The sequence below is a fragment of the Prunus avium genome, chromosome 1 (assembly GCF_965620075.1).
Source record: "Prunus avium chromosome 1, drPruAviu1.hap1.1, whole genome shotgun sequence".
NCBI lineage: Eukaryota > Viridiplantae > Streptophyta > Magnoliopsida > Rosales > Rosaceae > Prunus > Prunus avium.
The window spans coordinates 57,104,330-57,122,233 of NC_142284.1; the positions used below are offsets into that span (position 1 = coordinate 57,104,330).

Below are 17,904 nucleotides of genomic sequence, written 5' to 3' on the forward strand. Positions count from 1 at the left end.
TGGGAAAAATTTGGATTAAGAAAGGGAATATTACTTTATAATATTTATATAAGAATTACGAACTCCACCATCATACGTACCTCCCCCCTTGGATGATGATATTTGGAAACAATGGATATGGACACTGGGATACATGGAAATGGATATATAGATATGGTTTGGATATACTATTCACACACGTGCCGGGTTTCGGGCGTGTGGGCTTTCTTGGTCACAGATCCTGAAATTGTGGGATGCCGGAAGAATTGTGGATATAGTCTGGATATGACGAAACCCGAGGCATCCTTGACGGGATGTTGCTGTAGACCCTTGATTGGGTAGTCTACGCGCGTAGGATAGTTTTCAGACGTACGGGTCTTGATTCTTCGTCCGTACGGGCTGGTTAGAGTATCAGTCCCCCAGTTGGACGACTCATCCCTAGCCACATAGACGTTTGAGGGTCGGATAATTGTGAGCTAGTCAACAATCCCCTGTTGGATTGTTTCCCCTAGTACATGATGTGCATCAACATATGTACCTCCCCTTGGATATTGATATATGGAAATTGTGATATGGTCTGGATATGACGGAACCCGGGGCATCCTTGACGGGATGTTGCTGTAGACCCTTGATTGGGTAGTCTGCGCGCGTAGGACGGTTTTCAGACTTACGGGTCTTGATTCTTCGTCCGTACGGGCTGGTTAGAGTATCAGTCCCCCAGTTGGACGCCTCATCCCTAGCCACATGGACGTTTGAGGGCCGGATAATTGTGAGCTAGTCAACAATCCCTTGTTGGATTGTTTCCCCCAGTACATAATGATGGTGAAAGGTGGGTGTTATTATATATACACATATATATATACTCATTTATAGGCATACATATTACGTATATGTGTATGTGGTTTTGATTTGGGTTAAGATCAATGAGATTGTGCTTTGTGAGCACTCTGTACATGCATGAATGTGTAAGCTCTGGATTGGGGAGTGTTGTACGGCAACATACGCCTTGGATAGGGTATGGTTACGGGAATGAACTGATATAAAGGGATGAAATCGATAATGTGTTCATTGTGTTTTGTCGGAATTGGAGTAGTGATAAATCTAAAATGTATTGTTGGTTCTGCTTTAAATAAATGTATATTATCGGAGTTGTGACTGTTGAGATGAGAACTACGTGTGGCTTGATCCCTTGTCCAATGGTACGTAGGCAGCCTAGGGTCTCACCAGGTGCAGCCGCGGAATATTATTGCGTTTAAAAGGTGTGATCGATTCTGAATGTCTGATTGGATTTTTGATGTGGTTAATGGATTTGAATCCAGTTCAATGATTTTTGGGAGTAATCGTATAATTATTTGAGATCATGAATGGTTTGGTTTTGAATTATCTGAAGGCCGGAGACCTATTATGTGATTGGATGTTGTTAACTTGTACATGCTGCCAGTTGGTGTTTTAAAATGTGTTTTATGCAGGTTGGAATTTTTTGGGAAATGTTCAATTTACAGGGGAGACTGCCGAAATTTCGGCAGAAAGTCTTGTGCTCTTTTCCCTTAATTTGGAAAATAGGCTAAATTTTTAGTAAGTGGGCCCGGGATTGGTGTGATGTCGAAAAATTTCCACAGGATTCGTCTCGAGTTTCGAGGAATTCGGGGCGGGTCCTGTCACGACCAAGGTCTTAAATATCGATAATATCTGATTTTTGGGGGTCCGATATTTTAACAACTAACCATAGTGTTATCGTCAATATATCGATATTATCTCGATAATATCGGGAAGATATTTTCAACATTTTTATGAATGATTTGGGCAATATATCGAGATATTATCTATAATATCCCAATACGAAACCCAAAAATATTTATATACATGGTATTTGTGAAAACCATTTTACTCCTTCAACACCTTAACCACCATATCACTTATGTTTTTGTGAAAATACTAAAATATTTATATATATATATATACATGGTTTTGTTTTGAATTCTTTTTGCAAGAAACAAATTTTCACATGAGATGAGTAGTAACTATGGTTATACTCATAACCAACCATTTCCCTACCCGTCATATCCCATTTCTGTTGGGATGGAATCAAGCGACTCATGGAAAGAATCCGAGACTCAATCTTCAAATGATTTTGCTTATGGACAACGTCAACCAATCTCAGATCCATATGGGTGGCATGTTAACAATTACATGCAAAACTATTTTGGGGATTTGTCATTTGATGACTACTCTTCAAAATATACTTACTCTACACATAGAGATGATGAAGATAGTGAAAATTTTGAACCTCATAGGAACTCTATGTGGTACTAAGTCACTCATGTATCTTACCATGCAATGTATAAAGTGTAAAATATTGTAGTAATTCATTATATATAAATGATTATGGTGTGTTTAATCTTCTTTCATTAATTACTACATATTTTCTACACTTACAGTGTTTGCCAGCTCGCTATATAATCAACTTAAATCAGTTAAATCCATCATGCAATGCATTTTCTTCCAATTTTTTGTGATAAACTAATAGATAATTGACTAAATAAACATCCTGCAAAGTTTCAATAAAAATTTCCAAGTTTTTCTTACAATTTTCGTGGTTTTTATTCAATTTTTTCCGATACCGATAATATCTCGATATTTCCTGCGATATTTCCGTGTTTTTTGACTTCCGATATTTCCGATACCTCCGATATTTAAGACCTTGGTCACGACCCGCCCTGGCGCCCAGCCCCCCCCCCCCCCAGGCCGCCTAGGCGCCGCCTAGATCCGCCCAAGCCGACTAGGCGCCGCTTAACTCCCTGGTGTCGGTGTCCTCCCTCCCCCCTAGCGCCTAGGCCCATTTTTCGAACCCAGCTCGTAACCTGGAACTCGCTTGCTCTGTGCCCTAGACGTTCGTAACATGTCATGTGGATATGTACACAAGCAATAAAATAACTTCTCAAGTGAGTCAGCGAATTACTAGAGTATTTTCATGATCACAAATTTATTGATTCAATTTAGCACTCCGGACATATATTTGTTTTGGTAAGGCTCAATAAACATAATATTTTAAACGTATAGCCGCACGGCTATACCCTTGAAATATCATAGTCTGAATTTCTCTTTTTTAATTACTTTATTTTGTAGTTATGCTTTAATTATTATTTACTTAGTGAATAATTAGTATTTAAGTATTTTTTAAATGAATGGCTAGACATCTCACCCACCTTGGTAATTTCTACTTCACAAAAAAAATCAGCTATTGAACATGTTGAAGAATCAATGATAACCTACAAAATTAAAAAACAAGCCACAATCAGTGAAACTTATACTTCGGGTCAAACTTTATATACCTTAAGAAAGTTAAAAAGGGAAAGAAAAGGACCAGTGACCTAATCTACCATTCCCCTTTGACGATTGCCTTCCATTACCCTCCTTACCTGTTGTTTAAGTGACAAGGTACAAGCAAAAATCTATGAATATTCAATAAAAACAACAAAACACATGGATCACATGGACTGTAGGAAAGTACCAAGTAGGCATACAAAACTTGCCAGATAAGTTTGTCAACATAGTTATTTTGCAGCAAATGCACTTCTACGTTTAAATATTTTATGAATGTCATATGTGAAAAATATAAACTGCTAACCAACTTACCATAAGTCTATAACGAGGTTAAAAAATGTGTAGCGGAAACTTCTGAAATGGGAGGACACCATCCATTACAAACAGTGGCATCAAATCAACACCAAAGTTTTGTCATTTCATTCTCCAACTTCCTTTTGGAAAATTCCTCTGAGAAGTTCTTTTGTATAATGTCGTAAGTGTCACACTGGCAAAAACAAAAAGAAGATATTGAAGGTAGACCACATAACTGAAGCAAACAATCTTGGTAAACTTTGAAAGCTATAACACTAATTAAGCACAAAAAATTAGCAAGCACATATCATGCTGACAAACCTAAAATACATGCCTAGCATTGAATACATGATGGAAATAAAAGCTTGAATGGCCCCACCAAAATGATTTCCTAAATTCATATTTATAGATTAGTAATTTCATATTACTTGGATTTTTTTTATTTCCAAAATCTAGAACCAGAAATCAACTAATTGTTATACTCTGTAAAAGTGAGAATGCCAGACTCAATCTATAATAGGTGGAACTCCTTGGGGATGTGCAACCATGCCCATTACAAACAGCATAGGTATAGAAAACCATAAAGCAATAATTCCGACGTCAAATAATACAAGCATCTCATTCAATTATTATAAGCACATGTTCTAGGACTAATGAAAAGAACTGTTGGGCACGAAGGACATTTGTTACCTAGGAAAACTAACACAAGTCAAGGACTAAAAAGGGATTAGAAGTAGAAGATATAGACTAACTCAATTCAATAGAATCAGTAACAGCAAAACACTCACCTCGATCCATTGACTGAAATAGGCATGAAATGCCCACAAGGAGTTGTGACAGGTTTTCATATAGTAATTTCAAGCATAGCGTGCAATCAAAGTCATCACTACGCTATGCTTTTCTATGGCTTCTCCTCCTTGTGAAATTAGCTTGTATTCTCTCTAAATTCTGAAAACATTCCGAAGGAGGATTGCTACAGAATACCAACAAAAAAAAAAAAAAAACTTGAGTTGAGAGAGAGCCTCAAGACCGAGTCTTTGATGCTTGGAAGTGCTTATAGAGAAGCGAAATGGCTGTGACTGTGAGTGCAAGATTCGTGTTCGTTTCTCTATCCCTTCATTTCACTTGCGGACAACATTCCTTTGTGAGTTTCGTATTCATTTCGAATATATTTAAAGCGTATAGCGACGCAGCTATACTTTAAAAATATTTGAATATATTTAAGTAGTATAGCCATGCGGCTATATTGTTATTTCTCCAACAACCCTTAGGATTTAGGAGGAGAAGCATCCAAAGCTGAATCTCTTGTCTTGTGGCGGTAGCCGGCCCAAACCAAAAGAAAGGGGCAAAATGTCTCTATCTGTCTGTCTCCAGTGTTTCTCTTTAAACGTCAAACAAGAAGAAGCAAAGTCTTAGCCCTCCTCATGCTGTGAGTCTGTGACTGTTGGCTTGGATTCATTGAACTTGTTTGAAATTGAAACCAACCATGACAAGTGAAAGGACATATACACAGAATATAGAGAGTAGAGGGAAGCCTCAGCTGTGCAAATTGCAAGCAAGAAAAGAAGAATGGAATTGGAGAGAAGGTGACCACTTTCCATAAACATATGGGGTCCATGCCATCTTTCTTTGATCTCTTCTCTGCACTCCTAAAACTAATACCAGTTTTTTTATGTCCCCTCTTTGACCAGACAACACACCACGCTGCTGCAGATAGAAAGAATTAAATGGTTCCATTTGTCTCCTTCTATGACTTCTAACTTGTAAGTTGTTTGTTCATGGGATGGGATCAATTACCTCTTACCTCCATCAGCAACAAAAGGGTATCTGCACTGCAGCCTAGCTAGCTTTGCTTTCACTTCCAAGAGCTCTCTATCTTATCATCTCAAAGGGTTCAGTTAAATCTAGCAGAGCCAAAGAGACTACATCAACTAGTTTTAAATGGACCACTGAGAGAAGGCCAAATCTAAGGGGCCAGCTTGCTGGGTTAGGTGTGCTTTAGATCTACTTATTTAAATGACCTATTTTATTGTAAGCCAACGTCTTCAATAAACTAATCATTAGAGGTGTGTTTTTCTGTCAGCAGGGGATCTCTGTCTTCTGATTTCACTTCTGTTTCCATCTTTCTTTCTCTCCTATGTGATAATGACCTTCCCTCAGTGGAGACCCCAACAATACACACCTACGACTCCTTGAAGCAAGCAAATTTTTTTTTTTTAAATGAGATTTTATTTCAGCATTCTTAAACATAGAAATACTGAATAAGGAAGATGGTGCACAATTTGGGTTCAGTTCAGTCCCACCTAACCTCCTTTATTTAATTATTGTTTTATCTCTCTTTTGCCAGTAACTAATTAATTAAAAGGCTAAAACTAGTTGAAGCTGTCTTCCCCTTCATTCCAGAATTGGAATAAACAATTATGTATGCTTCTTTTGACATCACCAAAGCCATAAGTATGATGCATATCTACACTACAAGCCTCCAAAATAAGGAGTACAAAATTTCAACCAAAATTTTCTTTGAATCTGTTGAAGAAGATTTCATTGGCCCGTACTATTACCTCCTCCTCATTATAAAACTCATTCACATAGTCTAAAGTAGTGTCCACCATACAGCGCTATGCCACTTGTACAGTCAAAATATTTAAATATATAAAAAAGTTTTACAATTCAGGGCACCAACTCTTGTTATGGACATGTTGATGAACTTTTCAGGCTCTGGTATTAGTGTATCAAAGCAAGCCTCAGAGCTTCTCCCTCCTTATTACAAACTGAAGCTTGGGAAGGTTTACTATATGATTCCTCTTCTGGGTTCTGTTGCAAGTGATGCGAGCAGTGCAGGTATTATTTCATCTGTGGATGTTACAGAAAAGGATAGGGCTGCTACAACAAGGATTAAACCTGCTCGACCATGAAACATCACCACTTTCTTCCTTTTTGTGCTCTCCCTTTATAACAAGAACATCATCTTCTACAGACACCTTGACATCCTCCTTGGAGAGGCCCGGCATGTCAAACCTCATTTTGATCTCTTGTTCATCATCTTTGATGTCCCAACGCGTACGTACTTTCCCGGATGCTCTGTTTCTGCCTGGCAATGTCACAGTGTCCTCCAGGAGCCTGTCCACTGTGTCCAGCATTTGGCGCATGGTCCTCACTGGGGAGATGGGATCCAATAAACCTGCAAACAAATTAAAACTCATTTTTAAGCAAACAAGTTTGATGGTGCTTTTTAAAGAAACAAAGAAACCACTAAATAAACATTAAGAACCTCCTGTCTAATTTTCCTCTGTTCAAACAAATCAGAATTCAATTAAAGAACAACTTACGAGAGATTGTGACACTTACCAAAAGGTGAAATGTCGACAGCCAACCTCCATGGCCTCCTCTCGACTTCAGTTCCTTGGTTGCCCTGATTGACTTGCACGTCCAGCTGGCCATCTCCACAAGCCTGAGCTCTCACCACGGGCAGCCTATGCCACCGTGAAGGAAGGTGGCTGAGCACGGCGCAGTGACATATGTTTTGATTGAAGACCTAGCTTTGGTTGATAGCAAAGGTGATGAAGAGGACAAAGCCAAAGTTGAAGACGTAGTGATTGCTAAAAGCTAATACAGAAAGAAAATATACGAAATTACAGTGGTTGCCAATTAGAACTTCGGGATTGCTTGGTGAGCCAGGCACTGACCATTATGCAATATATAGGTTAACTTATAGGATTGTGGAAAGGAAGCTTGAAGAAGGGTCTTGAACGTTTGAGACTGAAACTTCTCGACCCAACGACAACTGTAAATTTTACATTTTTCTCATGCCTTCCGGAAAGATACATGTCACCTTTGCTCCTTCGCACCAGCAAGCTTCGTCTGTCTTCATTTGGATATAAAAAGGAGACGACCCGCCCTGGCCCAGCCCCCCCAGGTCGGCTAGATCAGCCCAGGCCGCCTAGGGGCCGCCTAGAACCGCCTAGGCCGCCTAGGCGCCGCCTAGATCCGCCCAGGCCGCCTAGGCGCCACCTCACTCCCTGGTGTCGGTGTCCTCCCTCCCCCCTAGAGCCTAGGCCGATTTGCCTCCCAATTCTCACTCTCTAAACAACAAAAACACAGTTTTCTATCTCTTCCTTTCATTTCACACGAAACAAACCCCTCATTTCTTATGCCTTTCCTTATTTTCTGTCACCTTTCCTCCTTCTCACACACTATATACATGTCACCTTTGCTCCTTCGCACCAGCAAGCTTCGTCTGTCTTCATTTGGGAAAAAAAGGACAAGACCCGCCCTGGCGCCCAGCCCGCCAGGCCACCTAGATCCGCTCAGGCCTCCTAGGCGCCGCCTAGCCGCCGCCTAGATCTGCCCAGGCCGCCTAGCCGCCGCCTAACTCCCTGGTGTCGGTGTCCTCTCGCCTAGCGCCTAGGCCGATTTTTCGAACCCAGCTCGTAACCTGGAACGGGCGTGCTCAGTGCCCTAGACGTTCGTAGTGACGAGTTTGGGTAAAGCCTCCTGGCTATACTTTTTTCTGAAAAAAAGGAAAAACACGTATAGCCGCGCGGCCATACTATTTTTTAAATAAAATAAGCGAAAACCGAGTATAGCCCCGTGGGAGTACCATTTTTAAAAGGAGTATAGCATAGCCGAGCGGCTATACTATTTTCCAAAAAATATGGACCACCATTCTAACCTTTCTAAGACAATGGATCTACCATATGAACCACCTTTGGCTGCGATTTTTTCTCTTATTGTTCCTTCTTTTTTTGTAAAATTTGGATTTTATAACTATTGTGCACGAATTATAATAATTTGAGAACATTTTTATAAATCATATCAACATGTCATGTGGATATGTACACAAGCAATAAAATAACTTCTCAAGTGAGTCAGCGAATTACTAGAGTATTTTTATGATCACAAATTTATTGATTCAATTTAGCACTCTGGACATAAATTTGTTTTGGTAAGGCTCCATAAACATAATATTTTAAACATACGAATTATAATAATTTGAGAACATTTTGATAAATCATATCAACATGTCATGTGGATATGTACACAACCAATAAAATAACTTCTCAAGTGAGTCAGCGAATTACTAGAGTATTTTTATGATCACAAATTTATTGATTCAATTTAGCACTCTGGACATAAATTTGTTTTGGTAAGGCTCCATAAACATAATATTTTAAACGTATAGCCTCACGGCTATACCCTTGAAATATCATAATCTGAATTTCTCTTTTTTAATTACTTTATTTAGTAGTTATGCTTTAATTATTATTTACTTAGTGAATAATTAGTATTTAAGTATTTTTTAAAGAAAAAAATTTTAAAAACCAATTACTATTTATTAAGTAATATATTTATGAAGTTAATTAAAATATTTAATACTAATTATTCACAAAATAAATAATGATTAAAACATATAATTACTAATGAAATCAATTAAATAAGGCTATGATTTTATTGAATTACTAAAAAGAAAATTAAAATAAAAATTTACTGACCTAAAGATACTAAGTTTATACTTATTATTTAAAAAAACCTCTCCCGACGACATTTTGTCGGCATAGGAAACTTTCCTCGGGAGAGGTCTAATCCGGCAAATAGGTACAATGGAGTCCTTTGCGAATCCTTTGACTTTTTCCATCTCATTGTCAACCATTTTCTAAAAGCGTCATTCAAATATATCACTGAGTGTTTCAATAGAACATAAGATCACATTTCCATCAGGGAGAGTACATCATAATAAAGTACATGCCTATCCAAACGGATGAAGTTGCGTACAAAATGAAGTTACCTTGATGCTGTCCTGGAATTGAGGAGAGATGTCTTTATCAAAATTCTCAGAAACTTTGAAATACATTACAAGACTCATCCCCTCTCCATCACTATCACCAAGATACACTGCAGCAGGAGAAGTAGGCAACTGCAACAAGGCGCAGAGCAATATCATTAGATGTTGCCAAAATATAACAAACAAAACATAACAAGATAAATCAATTCTGAAAAAATACCTGTATGTTTACAATGAACACTTTCCCATTTGCTTTCACTTTGGGAAGCTCAAGATGCTGGGCAATGTGATGTATCTTTTTGGGGCATACAAACACATCAACACCTATTGGAGTATATGGATTGTAGTTCGGAGCAGTTGACTTTCGCTATCTCTGGATGGTAGACCAACAGAAAATAATATTTATCATTAGCAAGGCAAAACAGAGTAATTAGTTGCAAATGTTTAAATTCAGTTAAGGTTGGTTTTGACAAAAGAAAAAACCAAAGTCATACTTGAAATAGTTCTCGCCACGGAATTTAAAACTTAAGGTTGCAAATATTTCTCATGCTTTAGGGGTCTCTGAAGGTCTGGTTAACTCACATCCAACCCTTCCTCAGGCCAGATAAATCTACATAAATAAGACAAAAGAAGAGCTTCGCTTGGAGGACAAAGGAAAAAAAACAATACAAGATAAACAATAAAGGAAAGAAGCATGGACTAACAACATTCAAGGGTGCTCAGCATCCCCGATTAACATCTCTAACTAATCAACTGATATGCTGGCTATAGAATGTAATAATATAAACAAGGCTGAATGCCCAATTCGCACTAGCACTTGTCTTTTATTCTAGGCAAGTACTACTACTAAGAAGTCAAAATTGTAACTACTAAGAAGAATACCTGCACGACCATTTGCAGAGGATGCATGCAAGTAATTGAGCTTGAAATCCACCCACTATTAGCACATATATCTATCATGGCCTGGATGATTCGCATACTTTGATCCAATATTGACTTCCAAGTCTGTGACGTAATCACTGATTGGTAATTCTAACTACGAGAAATGTGCCTGAATGCAGAATTCATGCATGGTAAGAGAATAAAACGATGAGAGAATTAAAAAGGAAAATGACATGAAGTTTTTATTCGAAAAACATATAGTTGAAGACAACTCTGACCTGAAATAGCATATTGGCTTTGACATGTGGATCATCTAAGCGGTCTTTATCCACTTTATATCAAACTCAGGTTCAGTATTGTCCAAGCCATAGGAAGCTGGATTAAATATTTGTAGAAAACTATGCTCATGTATGATTTTGTACTACGGACACAAAATAATAAAAACTAAAGGCTTTTAACTTGTGTCTTCACCACATTTAAGTACAAGAGGATCATTGTCACAACAGCAATGCAAATGATAGGCGTTCTGAACTTTAACAGCAAAAAAAAAGATAGGTGTAGTGTATTGAAAAAATAAAAGGGAAAATGTTTTATTGATTAGATATAGGACTGCAAGACTTCATCCATTGAATTTATTAGATTTTCTGATATTCAAAACCCCAAACAACTTGATTCCTAGTATTAATATTTGAGGCAAATATTCAGAAAGTAATATGATTTGTGTTTATTGATTGTTAGGCGGGCGGATTGTGATGGACATCTATCCCTGGCTAGCCTAGCCTAATATTATACCTTGCCGTATATGTTTTGCATGACAGGGCTCTACTGCATGATCAGACAGGCTGCAAATTTCATTAAGCCAAAGCAATCGTAGGGCAACTCTTCTTTGGCAGGTCAATGAAAGTGATTGTACATTTGTAGCTGCATCAGTCACCAGTGCCTGCCAAGAAAGAGGAGCCCTATGACTGCTTTGCTTATTTGACAAGTATACTTCTTCTAGTATGTATAGCTGCTTCTGCTTGTGTTTCAATGATGGCCCTGCACAAGTTATATAAGGGCTCAAAGACTCCAAGAGATGGAATAAACCAGTAAGCACAAATGGCATATCCTGAGGATTATGCTGTGAACATCCATCAAGGGCTGCTTTTCAGGGATTTTTTTGGGGCCAGGGTTCATTCTGTTGTTAGATTTTTCTCCTCCTTATCCGAGCCTTGAAAGCGCTCTTTCCTAGCATATGAGATTCTTCCACTCTCTGTATCCATGAAAATGTGCAATGAAGTTGAAGCAGGAAAAAAGTAGATGGAAGGAGATGCCTCCCCATATTATTATAAGGGACTGAGAAAGAAGGGCTAACAGCATATCCTAATCTTATTCGTCTGCTTTTCTTTTTTGCCTACGTCTATATATTAGTAATCTCTGTCTTGAATACAAAAGAGTCTCACTTTTATAGTGAGCCATCATTATATAGGATCTCCAAATTAGTTTTGTTTATACCAGCACTAACAGCCAATAAGAGCAAGACACGTGGACAAAATAGGGCACCAACAGGGTAGCCTTCGGCACCATGCCTGCCGATTCCACGGTTAGGGCAAATTCCCCCTCTAGGACACGTGGAGCACTCACAGCAAAGTCTACAGTCCCACATCGAAATTCTAAACAACATGCGCACCTCCCAAGGCCTAGAAGGAGGGGCCCAAGTCCCAAAATAGAGGTAATCAAAACTCACGGCATACTGCCTATTGCTCTGACAATTTCATTTACTGAATTTGTACTTACTTAAGCATCGAAGAGCCTTCGGCCGGTACTACACTGGTGCCCTAGGTCTTACCGAGCGTTTCATGTCTTACATGTTATTAGCACTACCGAGGCCCAAAACATTCCGAAGAGCCAATATCACTAAGTTAATCTGCTGCACGTTCAGTCCTTCTGTGGGTATCTCTTTCTAACCATGCCATGATTGTGCGCAATGCCTCATTCGTCAATTTGGTAATCATTTTTCAAATCTTTCTTTTGCGAACGATGTACAAAAAAATCATGACAAGTAAAGAAAATTAAGGCCTACCTGAAGGACTTCATGAAGTTAGAGCAGCCCATGTGATTAAAAGTTCTGAAAGTGCTTGCAGTTGTGTTGTGTCATCCTCACCTCCTTATTAGTTTCCTTCCTAATTACGCTCTTAACAAAATAAACAAAAACTAACTAATTATATTTAGAGCTAATTTAGTTTTAATAGTAAGGCATATATTTAATCACAGGAAGGGTAATCTAGTCAAGCTGAGTACAGAAAGTTTTGCTTGAACCATACCAGATCTGATCAATTCAACACCAAATGTGATGATAGGTAAATAAACATGACATCAACTATATAGATTTTACAATTTTAGGTTCCAATCTCTACAATATTAATCAAATGTCTCAGAGACATATATTCCAGTAATCACTAATTGACTTTATGTTTGGGAAACATAAGTGACCAGATCAATTTTTCTTTTTTGATCCATGGACTATTCTGTTGTCATGCAGAATCCTTTGCCCCGTGTATCTGCACCACATGCCTTGGCATGGCCTGAAGGTCTACCAAGCTCAACCACACTCTTGAAGGGCCTCACTTTTGTGTCTGATACATTCTATGACTATAAAAACTTGTGGCATGGGCTAACTGCAATGTCTTTTGTGGGTTGGTCTATGAAAAATGGATGCTCAAAGTCATCAAGGTTGGTACTTTTCTATTGGGGAGAGCTCAGAGACCAAAGGGGATTGTGGATTCAGAATGTCATGCAAGCAAGTTTTGGGCAGGTGCCAGTTGAAGTATTTGAAAAAGGAGATGATGGGCCTTATTGTTTTGAGAAGGCAGTTGTGATGAGGCACAATGTTGGGGAAATGGGGAAGCAGAGGAATCTTCAGGTCTCTGACTTGTTGAGATGTAAAGCAAGAGAATTTTGTGGCATAAACCCTGCAGGTAGGGGGAAGGAGGTGAATGTGAGAGGGCAGCCAAGTATAAGGTTGACATTGCTGATGAGGAGAGGTTCAAGATCATTCAAGGATCCAACTGCTGGGATTAATGTATTCTCAAGGCAGTGTGCAATGGTGGATGGGTACATGTTAGAGGTGGTTCAGTCTGAAGATCTGAATTTCTGTGATCAGGTTTGCTCTCTCTCTCTCTCTTTTCCTTTAATTAATTCATGTTTCACCTTCCCATTTGATCAAGAGAAAGTTCCTAGTATTAGACATGTTGTCTTGACCAAAGAAAAAAAAGACGCTTGCAGGTGAGTTCACATGAGCTAGATGAGAGCTATTTCAAGCAATTTTAGCATTAATAACTTAGGTTTGACTTAAAACTGTATACAACTGGATCGGTTGTAGTCAAGAATTACGCGTTATAGAGTTTAGAGCACTGTGCATTAAAACTGTTCCCTTAGTAATGCATGATTTCTACTTGGTGTTCTTAAAACAGGTTAAGCTAATGACCAACACAGACATCCTTCCATCCCCACATGGAGCACAGCTAACAAACATGCTCTTCATGGATAGAAACAGTAGCATAATGGAGTTTTTCCCCAAAGGATGGTTGAAGCTTGCTAGGGTCGGCCAGAATGTTTATCACTGGATGGCAGACCAATCCAGCATGAAGCACAGATGTGCACAGTGGGACCCCCACACCGAAAAGGAATGCCCAGACCCTACAAAACAACTAGAATGCTTTCTCCTTTACAAAGACGGCCAGCTTGGCCACAATGAAACCTACTTTGCAGAGTGGGCAAGAACAGTCCTCAAACAAGTAAGAACATGCAAGCAAGAACAAACTATCCAAAGTTCTCAGAGATATTCAAATGTTAGCCTGTGCTAACTAGCTAAACCAGTCATTCATTTACAAACTTTGTAAGCATATATGTGTGTGTGTGTGTGTGTGTGTGTAACAAGCATTTGACGAATAGAATTGCATCATTTCATTCTCGGCGTAAAAATTGAAAATAGTATAGAAAAATCAAGATCATAAAGATCTCACATCCGACAAAAAAATTGGAAGACTCATGCTGCTGAAAAGATTTGTGGGGATTTTTCACAATGACATAAAGTTTCTTTCTTACATAGATCAATTCTTCAACTAGTTTTGAGATGCTTGAGGATGTTCAACTAGTTTTCTAATAGGAGGATGAGGATGGCTTTACAATGAAACTAGTATTTGTGTACCCCAGAACCCTGTTTTAGCCTTGAACAAAAGAGTTTAGAAGGCATGAAGTACCTTTGAAATCTTCATCTAAACATTTTGGACCAAAGGTATACCATAAAGAAACAAATTAGCGCAAAAACCACTACATGGACAACATGGTTAGCTCCACTCTGGACGATGCTCTTGTTCAATCTCCTGACATTGTTCTTCAACCCTGCTTGACCTTTCATGAGCGTCATATGCTGTAATGAACCAGACACATATAATGGTTTCAGAAAGCTGTACCATCTCCACACACACACGTACACAAATAAAGTCAAACCGATGGAGACCTTTAATCCATCAATTTTAACAAAAATTGTTGAATGTAGAATGTAAAGTAATCGATTTCATCCTTCCAAGGCAGTTCAAAATAAAGTGAATTATGCAAGTAGCAATGTCTAGAGTTGATGGTATACCAGTTGATTGAGAAATTCATTCTGGAATTTTGCTTCCGCCTCTATATCTTGCGCTACCTGCCTCAGAATAAGAGAACAAGATTAAAAGCTATCTATAACTTGGTTGTAATCAAATTTCTGAAATAAACAATTTTGCAAGGCAAAATATGAAATTCCAAGAAAACTCATACAGTCCTAATAGACAAGATAGTAAAAGCCTGAGTCTGCAGACAGGCATCAGCGACTATCTCCATTATATATCCATAACCAAGCAAAGAAATACAACGCAAGCACATATCCACCAAAACCAACATTTACAAGCAAACCAATAAAGACAAAATAGAACTGTACACCGAATAAATAAACTTCTAGAGAAATTTTGAGAGAAAGCACAAATATAATATATATAACTAAAACATTAGGATAGATTCCATATTCAGAAGAGTAATGCATGGCAATGAAGGGTAAAGGAAATATGTAACAAGTAGAAATGTAGTAATTAACCATGGATTTACTAGCTAGTAACATTATCACATTTAGCAAGCATCAATATACAACAGGTGCAATGCAAGTGAGTAATTAAGACTGAGAATTCAAACGAGAAACATATGGCTCACTTAAAGCATTACATCCTACAGCTAATAGAAACAAAAAAGTTAAAGTGAAGCGTCCAATCTTTAAAAAGGTCAAGTATAATTCATTTTTATTTGGACCTGTCTAAACCATCAAGCAATATGCATACACTGAGAACAATGTAACAGAACTGCCAATATATAACAATTATGGGACCAAAATACATACATACAAAGAAATAAAATACTATTTCCAATTTGTACAAACATAAATTCAGTTACCTAAATAAAACACACAAAGAAAAAATAAAAAAGAAGATAAAAGATAAATGGAGTGCATACATTTCTCAATCTTCTCACTTGGGATCGGAGACCAGTGATCTCATCATCCAAATCGGCATGCATTGGATCAATCCTCAATTGGATTTCATCAGAGCTAGCTGCTGGTCTTGTGCTAAGACCCTCCCTGAAGAACCATCATTCATTTATCAACATCAAACAAAATCAAACAAAATAGAAACATTGCATAGTGTAAAAAATACCTTGATCTGTATGGAGCAGCATTGCCATAGGGTGCCATTAGAGAGACAAGAGTTTGTGTTTGGTGAGCTGGCCTGACTCGGCTTCTATGAACAATCGTCTTTTAGTTCAAATTGAATTGGTGATGATGTTGTCTTGATGATTGCCCACCGTTAGTTTTTGAATCTCGAATATCTGACCATGCATGGACTTCTGTTATAAACCATAATTTGAAGGAGATGGACTACCACAAAACATAAGTAAATTTTATATGTACTTAAGAGATGTAGAATAAGCCAGAAATATAAAATATTCACAAAGAATTTATCTGAGGATATCTTGCACAATGCAGCTTCAACCACAAAACTAGTACCCAAGTTTGAAGAAACAATAAAATAAATTCAAGAACCACTCAATGGGGAAGATAATACTCTACTAGAGCACACTCCTTCAACACAAAATTCACATTGTACATCAGTACATCACAAGGCCCTGGTCGGCAGACTCCGGCTCGAGGTTGCTGAACAGACTCATTCTACATGCCATCATTAGGATTTAGGCCCTAAAGAGAATACCAATTTAAATTGCTTCCCTGCCTGTTAAACCCAATTTGGAAGACAAAAACCCAATTGGATGACTGAAAACATATGATCTCCATCCGAAACCCTTATTCCAATTTATTAGCCAAAAGAATTAGGGCTCTGTTTCAATTGCACGTCCCTCAAATCTCTTGATGCAAACCAAACAAAAGGATTCTAACGAATTCCAACATATATAATAATTCTGATAATCAATCACGGAGGAATTTCGAATTCTGAAACTGGTAAATCAAATCTGATCAAGAAAGAAAAGCATATGATTTGAAAAGAAATAAAAAGAGAAAAGATGTCAATGGCAAAACCTTCGTCGTCGATGAACAACACAGGGGATTCGAACGGTGACAACAGATAGGCCCCTGACAAAAGTTAGAGAGAAGTAGCAGAAATGGAAACCTCACGCGTAAGACGAAGGAGGATAGAAGCTGTTATTTTGAGGAAAGAGTAGAAATTCAAGCTATTTCGTTAAAATGAAACAAAACGAAATTCTATTTTTTTCTACAATTTTGGACAACATTGTTTTACCTAAATTACCGAAGTGGCCAGTATTGTTTTCTACGCTTTTCATTAAGGTCCGTATATTTTCCATTTTAACACTAGTTATCTTTTATTTAATTTTTTTCTGTACAAGTGATATTGGAAGAGGTGATAATCGAATCTAGGATCTCGGATGCAAAATAAATGTTCCTAACCAATTGAACTATAAGCTACTTTACTAGATATCTTTTGTCTTAAGACATGCCTTTTTCTTTTTTTCAATCGGGTGTAGACTTACAATTTGTTTTCTTCTTTTTTTGCAATTATATTCTTTTAGCATGCATTTGAATAGAAAAACCCTTTAACCTCACACATTTTTCCATATATTGTTTTTGTAAATTCAAGCTTGTGTAAGCATCCGAGTAATATAATCATCAATTTTAAAGCCTATGGGGTTAGCTAAATGGTGAGGTTAGGTGCCGTGGCAAAGGCACATTGGGACTAGTGTAGTTCCAGGGCCATACTCAGTTATAAAAAATGAATGTAGTATGCTATATAACCTATATTAATTAATATATTACTTTAGCACACGGGACCCTACCCAGCCAAACTTACCTTTCCTCCAGTCTAGCCCGGCCCGGCCTATTGACGAGCCCTACTCCAATCCTATGCCTCCATTTGCAAACCCGTTTCCAAAAGTTTTAATAAAACTATTATTATTATTATATTACTGTTTTATACAAATCGCTAGCTAAAATCAAAGAGATTTTAATCCCTTTTTCTATTTTATTGGCACATATAGGGAGCAGACTTTTCAGTGTTAGTGAGTTTTCTCTCAAACTCAATATTATGTTATCAATTTTTAATTAGTTA

The 17,904-nt window shown here is 37.9% G+C and overlaps 2 protein-coding genes and 1 pseudogene across 3 annotated transcripts; 1 reads left to right on the forward strand and 2 right to left on the reverse strand.

Moving 5' to 3' along the window:
• Positions 1-6,042: 6,042 nt before the first annotated feature.
• On the reverse strand, positions 6,043-7,468 carry LOC110751979 (small heat shock protein, chloroplastic-like; annotated as a pseudogene). The gene is made up of 3 exons (XR_015834126.1): positions 7,430-7,468; positions 6,946-7,203; positions 6,043-6,778 (listed from the first exon to the last, which is right to left on the reverse strand). The product of XR_015834126.1 is annotated as a small heat shock protein, chloroplastic-like (transcript).
• Positions 7,469-12,758: 5,290 nt separating this feature from the next.
• On the forward strand, positions 12,759-14,106 carry LOC110751980 (uncharacterized). The gene is made up of 2 exons (XM_021952555.2): positions 12,759-13,403; positions 13,714-14,106. The coding sequence occupies exons 1-2, from the start codon at positions 12,759-12,761 to the stop codon at positions 14,104-14,106; spliced, it is 1,038 nt and encodes a 345-aa protein (XP_021808247.2).
• Positions 14,107-14,204: 98 nt separating this feature from the next.
• LOC110751894 (bet1-like protein At4g14600) lies at positions 14,205-17,020 on the reverse strand. The gene is made up of 5 exons (XM_021952435.2): positions 16,860-17,020; positions 15,982-16,153; positions 15,782-15,905; positions 14,889-14,945; positions 14,205-14,672 (listed from the first exon to the last, which is right to left on the reverse strand). Exons 2-5 carry the CDS (start codon positions 16,017-16,019, stop codon positions 14,514-14,516), a joined length of 378 nt encoding a protein of 125 aa, XP_021808127.1. The 5' UTR covers positions 16,020-16,153; positions 16,860-17,020; the 3' UTR covers positions 14,205-14,513.
• Between the last annotated feature and the right edge of the window lie 884 nt (positions 17,021-17,904).